Here is a 14,987-nt window from a genome sequence, read left to right as displayed (position 1 = left end):
AAATTCCTATAAAAGGGCTTTCTTAGTGGAGGGTTTACCACGGTATCCTTACTAATATTTTCCTATCCCAAGGTCAAGCGTGAAGAGTAAGAAGCTGACTTCTTTTCTCGGTCTATGACCTGCATATAGTAGGTGTTCAATAAATGTTCTCAGTAGGAGCAAGAAGGCTCTTTAAGAGGATGGATGTGACTTTCCTTTGACAGTGTCCAGCCATTCCCACCACCAGGGGGCGACCCAGCACCTCCCGCGGCACCGCCCCCTCACCTGTGCAAGCAGCCTGCACCTGGCGCCGCCTCCGGAAGAAGACTTCAGGGATCGGGGAACTTCGGAGGGAGCCCGGTGGCGACAGGTGAGAGCCTAGGGGGTGCTGAGGGCGGGACACCCAGGTTTTGGGCATGGTTGGGGAGGACCGGTCGGAACGGTAGATAAAGGAGCTCGGGAACAGCCTCTAGGGACTATGGAAGTAATTCCGGGAAGCCAGGACACCTGCAGCAAAGAGAGGGGTGGCTAGGCATTGGATATCCAAAACAGGACTCCGGGGACCCACTGGGTCTAGCCCCAGGACAGCTGGACTGGGGCATGTGGAACACCTGGGATTTTCCGGCCCAGCTGTACTTGGCACCTGTCGAGGGGAGAACAGGTGCTCGTGGGCTCCGGGGTGAGTAGGGGGCGGGGACCCTCCCGGGGTTGGCATGGAGAAACCAGAGTGTCAGACTTTTCCTCCAGGGCCCCTGAACCCCTCTCCCTGGGCGGCCCTCGTAAAGCACAGGGCTCCCATCCCCAGGGGCGGGCCGGGAAGTAAACAGAAACCTGAAGTGAAGGCTGTGGCGCGCTGGCTGGCACAACCTGTTACCTCGCCCTGCGCTGGGTCAGCGCCAGGTCCCAGGGAAATTGGGGGGGTCTAAGGATGAGGACTCCTAAGTCAAGAGGGGGTAGAGGCAGGAATACCCGAGTCTTGATAAAATAAGTATTCGGGAGATTCCACTTGGAATCCAGAAGAGGGACGAGATGGCCATTAAGGCTGACAAGGCTAAATCAAGTCTAACTCACGCACTTGGGTCCTGAGAAAGTAGACCAGGATATGCCAAGGCAAAGAGTTAGAGATCTGAGTTTCTAGAAGGGGAAGGAGTTGGATCCCTGTGGCTTAAGGGTCAAGACACAGCTGTTCCCACTGGTGAGAGACTGCACTCTCAGGATAGGGGTTGGTTTCATCCCTAAGATTGAGTCTATGTGAACCTGCCATTCTAGGATTAGTGCCCAGGTGGTGAGGGACTGGGAAGAGGAAGGAGCAGGGTCTGTCAGTGGGCTGCTTGTGGCACCAGAGAGCAGGGACAGATCTTCCCTAAGGCAAGAATGGGTGACAAAGGCTGGAGGTCGAAAGCAAGATGGCTGGTTTCATCCTCCTTCCAGCCTCAGTCTACCCTGAGGTCATTAACGGAGCTAGGTGGCCAACATGGGCCATTAACCCTTGTTGGCCCAGGCTGCAAGATTGATAGGCTTAGGTGTTTGTCACTAGGGGGCGAGCGGGGGGGCGGTGGGGCTGCTACAGAATGACTATCTTCAGCAACAGCCTGTCTTCACAGATGCGGAGGCACCATGGGCTCCCCCGGTGGGCCGAGCTTCCCTTCCGGGCTGCTCTCAGGGGGTGCTTCTCCTAGCGGCGATGAAGGATTTTTCCCCTTTGTGCTGGAGCGACGAGACTCCTTCCTGGGAGGAGGCCCAGGGCCAGAAGAACCAGAGGACCTGGCCCAGCAGCTGCAACAAAAAGAAAAGGACCTGTTGCTGGCCGCTGAGCTTGGCAAAATGCTTCTGGAGCGAAATGAGGAGCTGCGGAGGCAGCTGGAAACACTGAACACTCAGCACTTGGAGCGTGAAGAAGTGAGCTGGCCTGGGGGTGGATGGGGAAGTGGGCAGGGCTGGGATGGACAGGAATGAGAACCAAGCAAGGAGAGGCGAGAGGAGCCTGAAAGAGGACACGTGGGCTGAGTAACGCCTCTCAAACAGATCTGGGCAGGGAAGCCAGGGAGAGCCCAAGCCTGTAGCCCCAGCACTCTAGAGGCTCAGAGAGGCTACGCAAAAAGACCTGTCCTCAGAGAAAAAGAGCCAGGCACGGTAGCATATGCCTTTAATCCCAACACTTGGGAGGCAGAGACAGGAAGATCTCTGTGGGTTCAAGGCCAGCCTGGTCTGGTCTACAGAGTAAAACCCTGTCTCAAAAAAAAAAAAAAAAAAAAAAAAAAAAGAAAGAAAGAAAGAAAGAAAGAAAAGAAAAAAGAAAGAGGAAAGGAAGAGAACACACACATAGAGAAAGGACTCGCACATACACACGTTACTTTAAAAAATAAAATCTAAAAAATGAAGAACTGACTGGGGATGAGGTGTACTTAGTATGACTGTAGAATTCTTGCTGAGTAAACACAAATCCACAGCTCCTGTATCCAAAGCAGGGTTCAAGGCCATACTTGGCTATATACTGAGTTTGAATCCATCTTGGGCTACATGAGACTGGAAAAAAGGAAGAAAGCCAGCAAGAACTCTAAACTGGAGGTGTAGCTCAGCAGCAAGGCATGTTTGTTACACATACAGGGCCTTGGGTTCACTCCCTGCACAGGACTACATAAGAAATATCTCAGTTTGGATGCGGCAGAACACACCTTACTCCCAGGGGGCAGGGACAGGCAGGTATGTGAAGCCCAGGTGACCTCCATTAGCTCCAGACCAGCCAGGACTACATAGTGAGACCCCATCGCAATGACAGATGAATAATGTAAGGACAAGCAGGATCTGCGTTCAGGTCCCTGCCTGGCTCTGCGACCCTGGGTCCGCTGTTGGTCCTCTCTGAATCTAAAGGCTCATCAACAGCAAACCCTGCCGCTGGGAGCCACTGCCAGTCTGCAGGCAGCTCCGTGTTCCCGTGTATCAGTCCTTCTTCCTTGTCTCGTTCTGGACTGTAGGGTCAGGCTGCTGCCTGGTCTATTGTCAGCCCCACACTCACCCTGGGGCTCATATTTATAAACCTCCTCTTGTGTACCTGCATTGTAGACCTGGATCCCTGCTCTAAGCTGACCTTGGTAGCCAACTACCCTGCACCATCCCCACCAGGCCACCAACCAGCACGTGCACATACATGGTGCACAGGTCTCTCTGTACCCTCTACACCTGGGTCCAAATTCCCCATCCTGTGTTCCACTCTCTGTAGCTTCAACACTGGTGGCAGTTCCCCTGGCTCTGCCTCAGGCTCTGCAGCATCCCCCACCCTGGCCACAGTTTTCCCGGACTCTGTGGCTGTGGTAGCCAGTGAACATCAAAAGTGCAATCAGGCTGGGCATGGTGACACATGCCTTTAATTCTAGCACTTTCGAGGCAGAGGCAGGGAGGTCTCTGTGAATTCAAGGCCAAGCCAGGACAGCCAGGGATATAGAAAAAAAAAAGACCTCTCTCAAAAAAAGAAAGAGAAAGAAAGAAGGAAAGAAGAAGCAACCGTATTGCTTAAGACTTAATTCCTGAGTCACAGCTCTCATCACAGAACTGAAATTCCTCCCTGTGGCATAAAAGCCCGGGGGAACTTGTGGCCTCTGGTATCAGTGACACCATCCCTCTTTTGACAGGGTCTTCTTCAGTTCCTGCAGTAACGCAGGCCTGCCCGTAGGGCTTTCACATTTGCCTGCCTGCCCACTTTGAGTCAGGTTTGCCATGCAGCTCAGGACTGACCTCAAACTCATTCCCTCCACTCTCCGGTTTCCCAGATGTTGAGATTACAGATGTGTGCTTTTGCTCCTGGTTCGCACCGGCCGTTCTGCCTGTTACCCTCTTTCTGGTTGGCCCCCCCTCGCTCTGCAGGGGTCAATACAAATATCAGCTTCTTAAGTAAGCGAACCCCCCACCCCCCACTCCCCCTCTTCCTGCTTCTCACTCCCCCCCCAGTCCTCCATAGCTCTTCCGCCCCAAAACCCCTGTCTGTCTCTCTCTGTCTGTCTGTCTCTCTGCCTTGAATTTGTCTGATTCAGGCATGTGTCCATTTCCTTGTGACCCTCTGGCAATGAAGGTCTCCTTCAACTTTTAATAGCCAGACCCTAGAACAGAAGGACCTCGGGAAATAATGTCTAGGGATGATACGTGTCTGAAGGGGTTGAAGAACAAAGAACAAAGGGCTTGGAGGTGTTAAAGAGACTTGCAAGATATTAAAAGGACTTGTCAAAACTATATAGCAGCAGCAGAACTAAGCACCAAGCAGTCTTTTATTGCCCTAGCAATATTGAGTAAGAGTTTGGCTACCTAGCTTGCGGTCCCACGCTTCCCCCATCTGACCCTGTTTCCTCGTTTGAGGATGTCGATGCTCTCCCTCTAGTGGCCGAAATGGAGTAATGCAGAAAGAGAGAGCCCGCAAAGCGCCTGTCTGGAACACCTGTTGATAATTGTAGCAACTGTGGTCACAGACACTTGGCCCATCCCTTCCTGCTTTAAGGCCTCAAGAGACAGTGAGCCTCCCAGACTTGTCTGTCTCCCCATGCCGGGCACTTTAGTGTGTCAAGTGTTTCTCTCCGCCCCCCCCCACTTCCCCCTGGTCCAACAGGTTTAGGGGGAGGACAGTTTGAGGGGTGGGGCTCTGGATTGGACAGCCCAAGATTAATTAGAGGGAGATAGGAAGAGGGGCTGGGTCAAGCTGGCCCACAGAAGTTCCAGAAGACTTCAACGTGTGAGAGGCTATGGGCCGGGGCTTAAATTCTACCAGACTCAGACGCCAAAAACGTCGATTACGGCTTCGGGTCCAGAAGCCCAGGCGGCAGCAGGAGGTAAGTGGGCACCGGACTTCTGGCTCCCAACACTTCCTGTGTGAGCCCACCTATTTGGTCTGGAGTCTTCTTCCTAACTCTATCTGAGTTTCATTTCACTCTTTCTACCTCTTACTGACTAATATATATATATATATATATATATATATATATATATATATATATATATATATATATATATATATATATATATATATATATATATATATATATATATATATATATATATATATATATATATATATATATATATATAGCCTTGGACAGACTGGATCTTTCTGGGTGTCCCTCCCTCCATCTATCTCCGAGTCTGCTCCGGTCTTAGGTGGCTTTGTTTTTCCCCTTCACACAGAGGCTGCAGCAGGAGAATCATGAGCTCCGTCGAGGACTGGCAGCCCGGGGTGCTGAGTGGGAGGCCAGAGCGGTGGAACTGGAGGGAGATGTGGAAGCGCTGCGTGCTCAGCTTGGGGAGCAACGCTCAGAGCAGCAGGACAGTGGGCGAGAGCGGGCAAGGGCCCTTGGTGAACTCAGCGAGCAGAACCTCAGGCTCAGCCAGCAGCTGGCCCAGGTGCGATGGCCCTGGCCCCTGGAGAGATGGGGGTTGCCGCACAGGTCCTCAGCTGGGGGGACAGGCTGGGTTAGATCGTCGGATGGCTCCACTGTCAGCCCCCTCCCCAGGCCTCTAGGACCGAGCAGGAACTTCAGCGGGAGCTGGACACCCTTCGGGGGCAGTGTCAGACACAGACCCTGGCAGGGGCAGAGCTGAGAGCGAGGCTGGAGAGTCTGCAGGCAGAGGTGGGTAGCAGCTGGAGCTCCCTGAGACTGGCCCAGGCAGCCCCGCGCGCCAACCTCTGCCTCATCTCTGACATCTGGCCCCAGAACCAGATGCTGCAAGACCGTCGGCAGGACCTGGAGACCCAGATCCGAGGCCTTCGTGAAGAAGTGGAAAAAGGGCAGGGCAGGCTACAGACCACCCATGAGGAGCTGCTGGTGCTTCGTAGAGAGAGAAAAGAGCACAGGCTGGAGGTGAGCAGAGGGGCTGGGGGAGGGGCAAGGACCTCGGGACTTTCTGGGAGATGTGGCCAGTTAAATCACCAAGAGCAAATGAGACCCTGAGGGCAAGTGGGGGCCAAGAAAGTGTATCGAGTGAGGAGCAGGCGCTTTTAAGGTACATCAGACAGCCTGGCAGGGCAGGAAGAGGGTCAAGAACAGAAGTACCTGGCCCGGACAGACTGGGACCGTGGACACGGTGGAAGGGAGTGAAAAGGAAGGACCGTCCGAGTTCAGATGGTCTGGCTTCTTAGTCACTCCCTGCCTCAGTTTCCCATTTGTGAAATGGGGTGGCATCACACACCTCAAAGGACTGTGGTGAGGCGGTAGGACTCTGAAGAATCAATAAATGCTAGATCAAAGCAATTAGTGAATTAGAAAGAAGACTGCATAGGGGAGGAGACCCACTCCGAGAGATGACCTGCTGGGGCCAGGCCTGGGGCAGAGGATGATGTCAGGCACGCCCTGCTTTATAGCTGAGGAAATTAGTGTCTGCAAAAGGGAGGTGTGTGTTCTCGGTAACTGATTCAGGAGAGAGAGCAGACCTAGTCCACCGGGGTGCCGACCCTTGCATTGCCCTCGGGCGCCCTCTGTGGGCCCACCGCGGAGGGCGGGCTTCCTGCTGACTGCCGGAATGATCTGACCTACCCGCAGCTGGACCGTGCTCGCTCCGAGGCTGGAGAGGCGCTGAGCGCGCTGAGGAGGCTGCAGCGGCGGGTGTCGGAGCTGGAGGAGGAGTCGCGACTCCAGGACGCCGAGATATCGGGCGCCTCCCTGCAGACCGAGCTCGCCCACAGCCTTGACGGCGATCAGGACCAAGACCAGCAAGTGAATGAATGCAGAGGCTCTGAGGTGAGCTTGCAGCCTATCAGCCCCACGTTCGAGTAACTAATGAAGGATGCAGGCTCTACTCCTCCTTTTCCCAGAGGTAACATACATCACTGACCAGTTCCTTTGACATGCAGACGATAGTGTCCCCTGAGAGTCAAGAGGCATCCAGTCCCCAGGAAGAGAGTTTGGAGCCACCCAAGAAGCGAGCATCCCTGAGCCCAAAGGAGATACTGGAGGAAAAAGAGGCGGAAGTGGCCAGGCTGCAGGATGAGGTGGGAGAGCATGGAACTGCACACAAAGCCCCCCAAGTGTCCAATCCCTTCCCATCTCCACTGTCAAGCCCCCTCTCCAATGAGCCTGTAGTCTTCTGGACTGGTCTATACTTCCAGGAAGCCTTCTGGGGCACTACTGTTCTCCCTAAACTTCTTCCCTATTGAAGGTTTTTCCTACCTCTCCTTCACTACGCCACCCCCACCAGTCTGATTCAAAGGATCCACTCCTAATCTGAACACAGGCTGAGTCACCTGCAGTGTTTATAGAGCAGGTACAGGTTGCAGGAGGGCAGGTTGTCGTTCGAGGCTTTTGTTCCAGTCGGCCTTCTTCCCTTGCCTGTAGATCTCGCTGCACCGCACAGAGCTACAGTCGCTGCGGGATGAGCTGGAGCGACAGAAGGAACTGAGGGCGCAGGACAATCCAGAGGAAGTCCTGAGCTGTGCGCTCTCTGACCGGGACGAAGCAGTGAACAAGTAAGCCCCACATTCTATTCTCTCCCACTGCGTCAGCGGGGCTTGGACTCTGGCCCTTCTGGGTCCGATTTCCACCACACGGAACACAAGGACAAGAGCATAGCCTTCACCTTGACTCATCAGCCCCATTTTGTACCGAGGTCCAGGAGGCTCCGGCATCCCCGCCCCAACCGCGCTTCCTATCCCTTTGATTCGTAGGGCCCTGAAGCTGTCACTGGAGCTCAGCCGCGTCTCCCTAGAGCGGGACTCTCTGTCCCGGGAGCTGCTGCGCGCCATCCGCCAGAAGGTGGCGCTGACACAGGAGCTCGAGGCTTGGCAGGTGAGAGGGCAGCCCTGAGAAGGACTGGTGGGCAGGCCATCTTGACCTGACCCTACCCCCATACCTACCCCGCTTTGCCTCCCACCTGCAGGACGACATGCAGGTAGTGATTGGGCAGCAGCTGCGTTCCCAGCGCCAGAAAGAGCTCAGTGAGGCAGCAGCAGCCCCAAGACGCGCCAAGACCCGCTTTTCCCTGCGCCTGGGATCCGGTCAGAGTGGAGGCTTTCTAAGCAACCTCTTCCGAAGGACCTGAGGGTTGGGGGCCAGGGCTACCTTTTCTCACTCCAGAGCTCAATTTCCTAACAGCCAATGAAACCACGGGGCCTAAATGACTTCCAAGGGAGGTCATTGTCTTCCATACCCCAAGAGGTGGACAGAGGCACTTTGGGAGCAGGGGCCAGCTTTGGGGCAGGAGCCCCAGGTGGGTGGCGGGGGCAGAGCTTTTATTTTTTGAATCTATATATCTATCTTTTCTAAGTGCGAGGCCCCACCAAATCTGTGTGAGAAGGGTGGGTATTTATGTATAAGGATAATTCAGAGCAACATATAAATCACTATACTTAATTGGTCTCCATTTTTGGGAAGAAAACACAAACAAGAAAAACCTAAAATTTTATTTTGACAGGAAAACAAAAAACTGAATGTAATAGTTCACAGATCTAAATCTCAGACAGCAGTTTGAGACCAAGCTAAGCCACAGAGTTCCAGGCCAGCCTGGGCTAAAGTATAAAACCCCCATCCCAAAACACAAACACCCCTCTAGCTCCTGAAATGGAGGATCCTGATGTCAGAAGGACAAGGAGAAGGCTCGGTAGCCCAGGTTGGTAAAGACGTCTACTCGACAGCTGTTGCCGGATGCAGTCAGGACCTGGAAGCAAAGAAGACATACAAAGGCCCATCCCACAGGCCCCATGAGATCCCACATCTGTTCCAAGACCCACCTTACACTCTGGAGCTGCAGGCTGCTGGTTGAGGCTCAGGCTGAGAAGCCCTGGGGAGGAGCCGGGCACCTGGGCCTTGAGCTCCCCACTCAATTGCCAGTGATTGACACAGCAGCCCTGGCCAGCGGACAGGATCTGTGGGGGACAAAGGGGGGTGCAGGGGTCAGGTCTGGATGGGGCCGCTGGACAGTGGGACAGAATCAAGACAGGGTCTCACCAGGTCCTGATAGAAGGTGACATGCTTCTGTGGTGCTCGAATGGGAAAGACGGTAGTGGGTGTGGAAGACCTGAGATGCCAAAGGGTGAGGGCGGGGCCCCCTCCACAGACCTGGGCAGAAAGGTAACAGGCTCCAGTCTCTGTGAGCCAGGACTTTCAGTGCCCCCTCCATCCCACACTGTCCCGCTCACCATCCAGTCTGAGTCAGTTGCCAAGCATCCAATCCAGCGCCCATTGTGGGGCCTTGAGCACTCCTGTGAAGGAGAAAAGACGTGAGGGCGTCTGAGGACAGAGGAGGAAGGGAACACGGTGCAAGTGCAGTCTTTCCTCACCTCATGCTTATAGACTTCAATGGTCTGGACCTCTTTGGCTACACGGAGATCTGTGGGGAAATAAAGCCACCAGGGCTCCTGGTGAGCCACAAAGCCTGAGACCCCCACCACCACTTTCTCAGGTTTTTATTTTTCTAGACAAGGTCTCTACATAGCTCAGGCTGCCTGGAACTCACTGCGTACACCAGCCTGCCTCAGAACTCGGAGATCTACCTGCCTCTGCCTCCCAAGTGCTGGCGTTAAAGGCTTGAGCCACTAGGCCTGGCTTACTTCTTTACCTTCTAGTTGAACTTCTCCTTACCCCAAAGCCGTACAGCTCCATCCTCACCACCAGACAATACCTCAGGGCTGCGTTCCCTCAGCGCTAGGCAATGGATATAGTCTGTGTGACCCCGGAGGGCCCGCTGCAGGGAAGAGGGGAAGGCTCAGGAGATCCATGAAACACAGTATATACAGGACTTGCCCTGGCTCCAGACCCTACTCACCGTGAAGGCCCCAGTTTCCAGATCCATGGTGTGCAGCTGACAATCTCCGCCGGCCAGGATCAGTGAATTCTCCTATGGAGGGAGGCAAGAGAGATCAAAGTCTGTGTCCATCAGGGTAGGGAAGGGGTAAAGAAGCAATGTGTTGGCCTAGAATGGTTACAAGAGCTCAGACCTTGGGGACAAGCAGCAAGGTATTGATTTCAGGTACTTCCAGGCTGGTCCTAGGTGAAGGAAGACAAGGGTCAAAATCATGGAGGTAGTGTCCGTGACGTGACCTCACAGGCCTCCACCACCATGGTCCTGGCTCACCTGTAAGGAGGCTGACGACGCCACAGTTCCTTACAGCCCTTCAGAGAGAAACACAGGAGGCAACACTGATCCTCAGGCCTCTCGAGGTGGGGAAGCCCTACTGCTCCCCGGGCTCTAGACTTCTTACCTTCTTGAGGATTTCTGCCCAAAGCCAGCCCTTGACTTCACCATCCCCAGCACTGAGTAGATGTCGATCTGTGGAGACCATGCTGTAGACAGGCCCATCATGGGCTAAAGAGACAGAAAACTCTAATGAGCTCCTCCGGGTGTGCCCTTCTCTCTCCTGTGGTCACTTGAACCAGACTCAACAGCTATACCCACCTTGGAAGGTTACCATGGGTTTTTTGCTTTCTTCTTTGGCCTCTGAACTTAAGGCAGCAGACAAACTGAAAGAGAGGCAGGGAGCCAAGTCAGAAGCAGAGAGCTGGCGCGCACGCGTGGTGGGAATCAAAGCCGGGGGTACCTGAAGATGGCAATCTGCCCATAATTGTTGCCAGCTGCCAGAAACTTCCCGCAGGGTGAGACACTCTGGGAAAAGATGGTCATGTGCAGTCGCTGCAGGGCCTGAAATACCTCAGCCTGTGGAAAAGGGTGGATCAAGAGTCTGAGAAGTCTGAGGCCTCCCCTGCCCAGGCTTCTCAGCCTGTCTCAGCCAGGACCTTAGGCCCTACAGGAGTGGCGGCCAGGAAGACAGGAAAGAACTGAGAAATGCCTAAGACTCTGAGAGCAAGACCAAGCCTCTCCCATTGGCTGGACAGACAGATGGCACTCACAGGAAATTTAGTCATGGTTAGGTAAACTAATCGTAAGTCCGTTGCAGCCAGAGGGGCTAGAACAAAATGCAATCCCAGCACTTGATAGTTGGAGGCAGGAAGGTCAGTGGTAATTCGAGGTTATCCTCAGCTATACAGTGAATTGCAAGGTAGCCTGTGCTACAGGAGATAGTCTCAGACACACACTAAGGATGGAACTGAATTGGTAGAGGGCTTGCTTAGCACAGCACACTGTATGAAGCAAGCACACACTTAGAGCCTGTGATCCCAGCACACAGAAGGCACAAGCAGACACATTCCACTACACGACAAACCTCAGGCCAGCCCGAAAATCTCAGACCCTATCTCAAAAAACTAAGTGGCTCCAAATACTAAATCAATCTTTAAAAAAGACTGGTTTTTTAAAATGGGGGTGTGGGGAAGGTCTGGAAGATGGCTTAGCAGGTGCGTGTGCACTCTTGCAGAGAACCCTGGCAGCAGCCACATGTCAGAGCACAACAATGCCACCTCTACTGTTCTATACTCCTCTCCCTCTCCCTCTCTCTAAGAAGCCCTCTCTGGCCCAGAACTCACTATGTAGATCAGGCAGGCTGGCTCCAAAGAGATCTTGTAAATGCCGGGATTAAAGGCATTAAGTATCAGGCTTTGGTTTTAGTTTAAGATGTGTGTGTGTGTGTGTGTGTGTGTGAGAGAGAGAGAGAGTGTGAGAGAGAGTTTGTGTGTATGTGTGTATTTGTGTGTGTAGTGTGAGTGCATGTGTGTATGCATGTGAATGTGTGTTTGTGAGTGTTTGGGTGTGTGTGTTAGTGTGTGAGTTTATGTGTGTTTGTGTATGTGAGTCTGTGTGTGTATATGCATATAAATGTGTGTTTGTGAGTGTGTGTGAGTGTGTGAGTTTATGTGTGACTGTGAGTTTGTGTGTGTGTTTGTGTATGAGTGTGAGATTGTGTGTGTGTGTGTTTGTGTATGTGAGTTTGTGTGTGTATGCATGTAAATGGTGTGTATATGAGTGAGTTTGTGCGTGTATGCAAGTGTGTATGTTTGTGTTTGTGTATGTGAGTTTGTGTGTGTGTATGCATGTGAATGTGTGTTTGTGTATGTGAGTGTGTGAGTTTGTGTGTATGTGTGTACAGGTGCCTATGAAGATTAAAAGTGTTGAATCTCCTGGAACTGGATTACAAGCAGCTGTAAGCCCACCCCATCTGGGTATTAGGAGCTGAAGTTGGTTCCTTTGGAAGAGTAGCAAGCACTTTTAACCACTGGGCCATTTCTCCACTCCCCTGTGATGTTTCTTCTGGCCTCTGAGAGTACCATAAACACACACACATAAAACAGTAAGAAAATAAGTAAGCCAAGTGTGGTGGCATTCCTTTAATCCACCCCAACAACTGAGAGGAGGCAGGGGCAGGTAGATCTCTGAGTTCTAGACCAGCTTGATGTACACCATGAGTCTTTGTTCAGATAAATATATTTAGTAGGGCAATGGTGGTGCATGCCTTTAATCCCAGCACTTGGGAGGCAGAGGCAGGCAAATCTCTGTAAATTTGAAGCCAACCTGGTATACAGAGCAAGTTCCAAGACAGTCAAGGCTACACAGAGAAACCCTGTCTCAAAATACCTGTGTCTGTGTGTTTCTTGCAGCTGAGGGTGACAGCTCAATTGGTAGACCATGCTCTTTTCTTTCTTTCTTTCTAAGATTTACTTTATTGCTTTTAATGATTTGTATAAATGTATGAGGGAAGTATATATAAGTGAGTGCACAGGGGCCAGAGGATTAGATCCCTGTGGCTGGAGTTAATACGCAATTGCAGGCTTTGCAAGTGGGGTGCTGGCACCCAGCTCAGATCCCATGCTCTCTCTCCAGCCCCGAAAGCCTGTTCTTACCCAAAGCCCAGTGTTTGAGAACCAGCATGGCACATATTGGAGTTTTCGAAACACCCAATAACCTAGAACACTCAGTGGGGAGGTAAAGGCAGAAGGAACAGAAGTTCAAGGTCATTTTCAGTTCAAGGTCATTCTCCAGTATATAACAAAGTTCAAGACTTAGGAGACTGTCTCACAACAGTAAGCAGTGGGGTGAGGTATAACTAAATGGTGGAGCATGTTCTTATGACGCCCAAGACCCTGGGTTTAAAGTGGAGGGGCACCTCATCTACAGCTTTTTTTCTTTGAGTCAGGGCCTAACTACATACCGCTGGATGACCTGGAATTCGCTATGTAGCAAGCTGGTTTCTAACTCACAGAGGTATGTCTCCTTCTGCCTTCCCAGTGCTAGGATTTAAGTGTGGCACCACATCCAAAGGTGCTAAATCTTTTAAGTGGCTCTATTATCCCGCACAGTAAAATATACCGAAATCGAATTCTTCTGTCGCTATTAGATCCCAAAGTTCGGGGTCACTTGGGGGGGGGGCGGAGGGCTCAGAGTCCGAGTACCACAAACCACCTAAGAAGACTAGGTATCCTAGAACACTCCAGGGTCAGATGTCAGAGCAAGACTACAAACCCCAGAAGGCACTGTGCCCACACTCGACTCACCTGACCCAGAGGCACCGCGAACGGTGCGACTTGTTCCATCTTGAGAACTACAAGTCCCAGAGGGCTCTACGTGTGACGCAATCTCGACGCGCGACACAACTCCGGACGTGCCAGAGAGTGACTCTTCTCGGTGTGCTTGGCACTGCCTGTCGCTCAACAACTAAGGCGACAGATCCATGTAGTCTCGAACCACAGAAACCTAGGAGAGCTCCACGAAGCACCCTTATGCTAAGCAGCGCCCGAAGCTGTCCAGCCACGCCAGATCCCCTCCCCCATCGCGCCGACCTGTCCCGCCTTCTAACCTCGTACGGCTCGTCTTCCGCGCGTGCGTAGAACGTCCCCAGTGCGCACGCCGGTGGCCCCGCCCCTCACGCAGCACCACGCCCTCAAAGGCTCCGCCTCTGCTGCTTGAATCCCACCCCTCTATCTGCAGGACCCCGAGCCGTAATGATCCTGCAACAGCCCCTGGAGCGAGGCCCCCCAATTCGGGACCCACGGGCCACCACTGGGGTGACTCGCGGCCTGGACGCCAGGTGCGTAAGCGGTCCCTGAGTGGGCCGGACTAGCGGAGGGCAGGAGTTTTGGCTGGGGGATCCAGGGCTGGTCAGTAGGGGGATCCTGGAAAGTGGCGAAGCGGTGCAGGAAACCGTGGTGCTTGAGCTTGTGTTGAAGCTGGGAAGCCAAGGTCACGATTTCCGAGGTAGCCTGGTGTATAGCCTGGGAGAGGAAGGTGGCTTAGGCCACACCACACACGACAAGGCTGATTCTGGAATCCTGGTTTACCCTACAGACTCAAGTGGACAGATCTGTGGGAAGGGGCAAAGAGGGTGGACTACACCTGGCGCTATTTCCCAGCTCCCCTCTCCAAGTAGCTGTGCCAATGAACGTGGAGAGCCCCGGAGAAGGAACTTCTAAGTGAAGGGCAGATGGGGCTCCCAAGAGAGCACCTTTGGTCCCCTCATCAGTTTGCCCCCACTCTCAACATCCGTGCCTCTATTCTTTCCGGTCTTTCCCCCAGGGAACCCTTGCACAAGCCGTTCCTGTCTGAGGAGAACATGGCCACCCACTTCTCCCGACTCAGCCTACATAATGACCACCCTTACTGCAGCCCCCCTGTGACTTTTCCCGAAGCCCTGCCACCACTCAGGTAGGCACCTCCCCTTGATGGCTTTCTAAAGGATCACATCCGGTCCTCACCGCCCCTCCTCAGGCTCTGCCACCTCGTGCTGTTTTTAGCTTCTAGCCAACTTCTGTGCTGTTTTCCATCTTTGGCTCCCAGGGACCTGGATCTGGCAGGAGGTAGCTCTGCCAGACCAGCCTTCTGCCCTGTACTTTCGCTCTCTTTTTTTCTTCTTTCAGGAGCCCTTGCCCAGAGCTGCTTCTCTGGCGCTATCCCGGGAGCCTGATTCCCGAGGCCCTCCGGCTGCTGAGGCTGGGGGATACCCCCAGTCCCTACTACCCTGCGTCCCCAGCTGGGGATATCATGGAGCTCTGAGTGTCAATGGCCTGTGTTCCTCCCCACCTTCTTCCTGACAACAAAGACCAGCAACTCCCAGAAAGGGAGGAAGTCCTCCAAACCAGGTGCCTGGCCACCAGGACCTTCCCCTCACAGGAGGACACTGAGCTTGGTGGAACCCTCAACGAAAGGCAGCCTGG

At 53.3% G+C, this 14,987-nt stretch overlaps 3 protein-coding genes across 4 annotated transcripts; 2 read left to right on the top strand and 1 right to left on the bottom strand.

The window, feature by feature from the left end:
• The first annotated feature begins 323 nt into the window (after window positions 1–323).
• Window positions 324–8,222, top strand: BICDL2 (BICD family like cargo adaptor 2). The gene is made up of 10 exons (XM_080908058.1): window positions 324–349; window positions 1,584–1,878; window positions 5,146–5,361; window positions 5,472–5,588; window positions 5,673–5,819; window positions 6,498–6,695; window positions 6,809–6,946; window positions 7,290–7,420; window positions 7,619–7,739; window positions 7,831–8,222. The coding sequence occupies exons 2-10, from the start codon at window positions 1,597–1,599 to the stop codon at window positions 7,990–7,992; spliced, it is 1,512 nt and encodes a 503-aa protein (XP_080764184.1). The 5' UTR covers window positions 324–349; window positions 1,584–1,596; the 3' UTR covers window positions 7,993–8,222.
• A 116-nt stretch (window positions 8,223–8,338) lies between these two features.
• On the bottom strand, window positions 8,339–13,642 carry THOC6 (THO complex subunit 6). 2 transcript variants are annotated; one of them, XM_080942076.1, is made up of 14 exons: window positions 13,332–13,642; window positions 12,681–12,742; window positions 10,487–10,602; window positions 10,345–10,409; window positions 10,151–10,254; window positions 10,024–10,061; window positions 9,887–9,935; window positions 9,715–9,786; window positions 9,531–9,633; window positions 9,230–9,279; window positions 9,089–9,151; window positions 8,898–9,008; window positions 8,681–8,815; window positions 8,339–8,607 (listed from the first exon to the last, which is right to left on the bottom strand). In XM_080942076.1, the coding sequence occupies exons 3-14, from the start codon at window positions 10,567–10,569 to the stop codon at window positions 8,527–8,529; spliced, it is 954 nt and encodes a 317-aa protein (XP_080798202.1). In that variant the 5' UTR covers window positions 10,570–10,602; window positions 12,681–12,742; window positions 13,332–13,642; the 3' UTR covers window positions 8,339–8,526. The 2 variants fall into 2 exon arrangements, with proteins under 2 accessions (XP_080798202.1, XP_080798201.1); XM_080942075.1 differs by lacking the exon at window positions 12,681–12,742 and having other exon boundaries at window positions 13,332–13,641.
• Window positions 13,643–13,700: 58 nt separating this feature from the next.
• Window positions 13,701–14,957, top strand: HCFC1R1 (host cell factor C1 regulator 1). The gene is made up of 3 exons (XM_080942078.1): window positions 13,701–13,864; window positions 14,350–14,478; window positions 14,691–14,957. Exons 1-3 carry the CDS (start codon window positions 13,779–13,781, stop codon window positions 14,824–14,826), a joined length of 351 nt encoding a protein of 116 aa, XP_080798204.1. The 5' UTR covers window positions 13,701–13,778; the 3' UTR covers window positions 14,827–14,957.
• Window positions 14,958–14,987: the final 30 nt, after the last annotated feature.

The sequence above is a fragment of the Micromys minutus genome (genome assembly GCF_963924665.1).
Source record: "Micromys minutus genome assembly, chromosome: 31".
In the NCBI taxonomy this organism is placed as follows: domain Eukaryota; kingdom Metazoa; phylum Chordata; class Mammalia; order Rodentia; family Muridae; genus Micromys; species Micromys minutus.
The sequence above is the reverse complement of the archived record's forward strand: the minus strand, read 5'-3'. Positions and strand labels throughout refer to the sequence as shown.